This window comes from Vicia villosa, unplaced genomic scaffold, assembly GCF_029867415.1.
Source record: "Vicia villosa cultivar HV-30 ecotype Madison, WI unplaced genomic scaffold, Vvil1.0 ctg.004005F_1_1, whole genome shotgun sequence".
NCBI classification, from domain to species: domain Eukaryota; kingdom Viridiplantae; phylum Streptophyta; class Magnoliopsida; order Fabales; family Fabaceae; genus Vicia; species Vicia villosa.
In genome coordinates this window covers 67,092-70,988 of record NW_026706358.1, presented here as the reverse complement: position 1 = coordinate 70,988, position 3,897 = coordinate 67,092, and the positions used below count along the sequence as shown (strand labels likewise).

General features: G+C 35.2%; 1 protein-coding gene across 1 annotated transcript; it reads right to left on the bottom strand.

The window, feature by feature from the left end:
* Nucleotides 1-2,024: 2,024 nt before the first annotated feature.
* Nucleotides 2,025-3,691, bottom strand: LOC131641746 (protein JINGUBANG-like). The gene has a single exon (XM_058912052.1). The coding sequence runs from the start codon at nucleotides 3,521-3,523 to the stop codon at nucleotides 2,318-2,320; it is 1,206 nt and encodes a 401-aa protein (XP_058768035.1). The 5' UTR covers nucleotides 3,524-3,691; the 3' UTR covers nucleotides 2,025-2,317.
* Between the last annotated feature and the right edge of the window lie 206 nt (nucleotides 3,692-3,897).

Genomic DNA, 3,897 nt, shown 5'->3' with positions numbered 1-3,897 from the left:
AGCATTCTTTTCTTCATTTTTTTATTATGGTAAAGGGGAAATAAGTATACTTTTCGGGGGAATAGAATATACTCCTTACTCATGTGAGAGAGAGTTTAATCACTCCAAGATTTAAGTCTCTTGTATGACTCAAGTAAAATATAAAGACGCTAATACTTGAAGCTTCAAAGTTGTGAAAGAAAGAAAGTGTGAAAGCTCGCCTGGTCGTGTCCGCCTGAGTGACAAGTGTCTTATAAAGACATAAGGATATTTCTAGAAATACTATGGATAAATCACACTCAAGTCAAAGATAAAGATGTCAAGACTTGTAATTTTAAAGTTGTGAAAGAGAGGAAGTCTGAAAGCTCGTCTGATCGTGCCCTCCTGAGTGACCAATGTCTTATAAAGACACAAGGGTAATTCTGCAAATACAATGGCTAAATCACACACTAAAACTTTTGAGAAGCCTCTCATATTTTAACTAAATCACAAAAATTGTTTTTAAGACCTAGTTAGTTAATTATGAGAGTGTTTGATTGATTGAAAGACATCTTCAAACTGAATAATCGATTAAATATTTTTCCTAATTGATTAGACCATGCTTGGTTGAGTCGAAAATTGATTGAGACAGTCTCTTAATGATTTGTAACGACTATATATCAAAATCTTCCATTTGTGACCTTAACAATTGATTATTTAGGATCTCTAACCGATTAGCCTAATCAATTAGAGTATTCATTTGACTCATGGATTGTTTCCAAATTTACACCGCACATTGACCTATAAACATATAGTTTGTCTATCACTTTTTCATATTCATAAAATCAGAATAAATCTCACTTTTTATTTCTCGCGTGTGTTTTCTTGAGTCTAAGTGAGGATAATCGTGGGTTAGGAAAAAAAATTAAAATTTACCAAGAGTGTATCATCTCTTGAGTAAATAATTCTTCCATAGGAAGTTGTTATTTTGGTTGCGAGCTAAACTAGTTAAAAGCTCTTCTTTGATGTGAGGATTGTCTTAGGAAGTCTCCGCTCGGTTCGTGAGTTTCGCCCTGAAGGAAAAACTCTCTTTTGGTTCGCGAGTTTCGCCCTGAAGGAAAAACTCTCTTTTGGTTCGTGAAAACCTGTTAGTGAAAATCTGCACAAAAATTCTTGAGTTCAGTCCGGCTAAAAGCATTGTCACTTCGAGATCAGGATGGTTAATATCTCTCTTGGTTTATGAGTTCAACACGGTGTAAGAGTTCAATAGGTTCAAGATTAGTTCAGTAAAAATCTCATTTTGTTTTGTGGTCAGCCCGTGTAAAACCCCGATTCGGTTCAAATGATAGCCAACTCAAAATTTCATCTTTGTTCGAGATTAGGTTTGAAGACTAATGCTCTCATCTTTGTTCGATGTTTGGTTAGAAGTTAGCGTAAAAATTTAATTTCCTTATATAAAGAAGTTTGTCGGCAAATCTTTCTAAAACTCTCAAGTTTATTAAATATTTTCAAAAATAATTTTTTGAGACAATATTAAGTGTTTTTGACCAAACCTATATAATTCTTTGTGTTGATTGTCCACAGAGGGAGAGGGAGTAATATTTGAAACCCACGGTATAGTGAAATAATGGGGACGTGGGAGTATAGAGATGGGTTGTTGGAACTCCTTCATTGATAAAATTAAAGTTATTTTGTTGCTTCGGCTATATCTGTATAGTGTGTATAGTGAGTGAAATTGGACTCCATTAACAATAATGATTAAGTTGATTACATACTACGGAAACCATTGGCTAACGAATATGTTAGATTAAATCAAATAATTGTTTGTCGCAATTTTTTTTTCGTTTTGTTTAATTTAGATTTTTTTTTTTATTTATTTTTATAAACAATTTAGATGTTTGTTTTAGCAGCTGAAAAGCTTCTAATATATGGTATTTATCTGGATTTTGGAGACAGCACAACCTCTTAATTGCCTAAATTAGGGAAATAAAATGCAACAATTTCATTGAGCTATAAATGGATGCAACATGCGTAACCCACAAAAGAACAATAATCATTTCCTTTGATTTAATCTTTTATAGACACAGTTACAATTGTATAGAAACATAAAAATGTATAATCAAACCAAATCACTCTCCTACATCCCCCCAATTTCACTCTACAATTCTACAATCAACTTTTAAAGAAGAAAAAAATAAGACTGCATAAACAACAAGTACAAACGAAAAAACCAGAAAAACAAAGCTTCAAATGAATTCCAAAAATGATGAAAGAAAGAAGCAAGTAGACACAGCAAAAAGAGATCATGTGCTTCTTCTTTATAACCCTTCAATCAACCTGTTATGATGAATTGAATCATTCAATGTAGATAGAGTTTTTCTTCCTCCTCTACTTGTTGTGTTTTATCATACTTTGGAACCCACCAAACTCTCACACTTCTATCAAGGCTACCACTGTACAACAAAAACCCACCACCAATTCTATTGGACAATGAAGCTTGCAAACATTTCACAGGCCCTCCATGTCCTGTTATAACCCCAACTTTACAAACTTTACCAAAACACTCTCTTTTCCAAATACCTATACTTTTATCTGCTGATCCTGTGCATAAATATTCACCTATCAAACACATACATAAAACAGCCATTTCATGTGCCTTTCTCTCACAAACCATTTTCCAATTCTCACAACCACCATTATTCCTTTCATACCCTATAACATAACCATCAGAGCCACCTCCATAAACCCATTTTCCATCATCAGAAACAACTACAGAATTAAACGAAACATCTTTATGACCCTCTAAAACACCTTTCAAACAATGCAAACTTTTCCCTTCTCTTCCCCATGCCTTGATTTTCCCATCTGCAGAAGCAGAATAAACAACCCCTTTACACGCTACCAACCCATTGATAGCATCATCATGAGCTTTAATTGACTCCAAACACTTCAAATCAGAAACACCCCACACTTTAAGTGTCTTATCCCATGACCCTGAGTAAACCAACCCATTATGAACAACCAAACAAGAAATGCTGTCAGCATGTTCAATCCACAGCCTCTTGTGATGCCTCCTCGTTTGAACATAATTACTCTGTTTCATAAACTTCCCCAAATAGTCTTTTGTTGTCGGAAGTGTATCCACGAGCTTAAACACATTCTCCGAACTCCTTGACACTTTCCAAACACGAATCCTGCTATCTTGATGAGCTGTGAAAACCTTGTTACCAACGGTGGCAAGTGCTTTCACAGATCCGTCGCCTTGTCCGAATTTGGCAAACAACCTTAAATCTGGTTGTTGCCATACTATGATGTCTTTTCCCTGGGAAGCACTCAATATGAATTCACCACATAAGGCTAAACACGAGACAGAGCCAACATGTCCTGAAAGAATAGCCAATGATCGATGCGAAAAGGATGTGAATGATGGTAGGTTGCAGTTGAGATGTGGTAGGTCGAATATGTTATAACTATCATTGGTTTCAGTGGTGCTACAGCTACTGGTGTTGCTCCTAGAACTAGATGACGGAGTTGAAAGTTTGGATTTTGATACAAGGGTATTCATTGGATTTTGTTGGGGAATAGAGGAGAAAATGGGTTGGGTTGAGGGAGAAGAGGAGCGGTGGAGAGAGAAAATTAAGAGAGAGAGAGAGAGAGATTCCTTGATGAAGAGGGAAACGTTAATAATAATAATAGTAGAAGGGGATGAAGTACAACGGCTATCTTGACTTTATAGAGAGATGTTGCAATTTGTGTGTCTTTGTTTGTTAAGGAGAATGTCCCTTTTTAGTGTTCGTTGCTTCATTCAGCTGTTGAGCATTTTATGTCTATGTATTTTTTATTCCACCAATTATTATTTGCCACATGCTCAAAAACTGAAAATTGTCTAAATAATCAGAAAAGTATTCCACCAATTGATTTTTATTGAAAAATAGTTGG

Coding starts and splice junctions, on each gene's coding strand:
- LOC131641746 (XM_058912052.1), bottom strand. CDS start 3,523: ATGAATACCCTTGTATCAAAATCCAAACTTTCAACTCCGTCATCTAGT.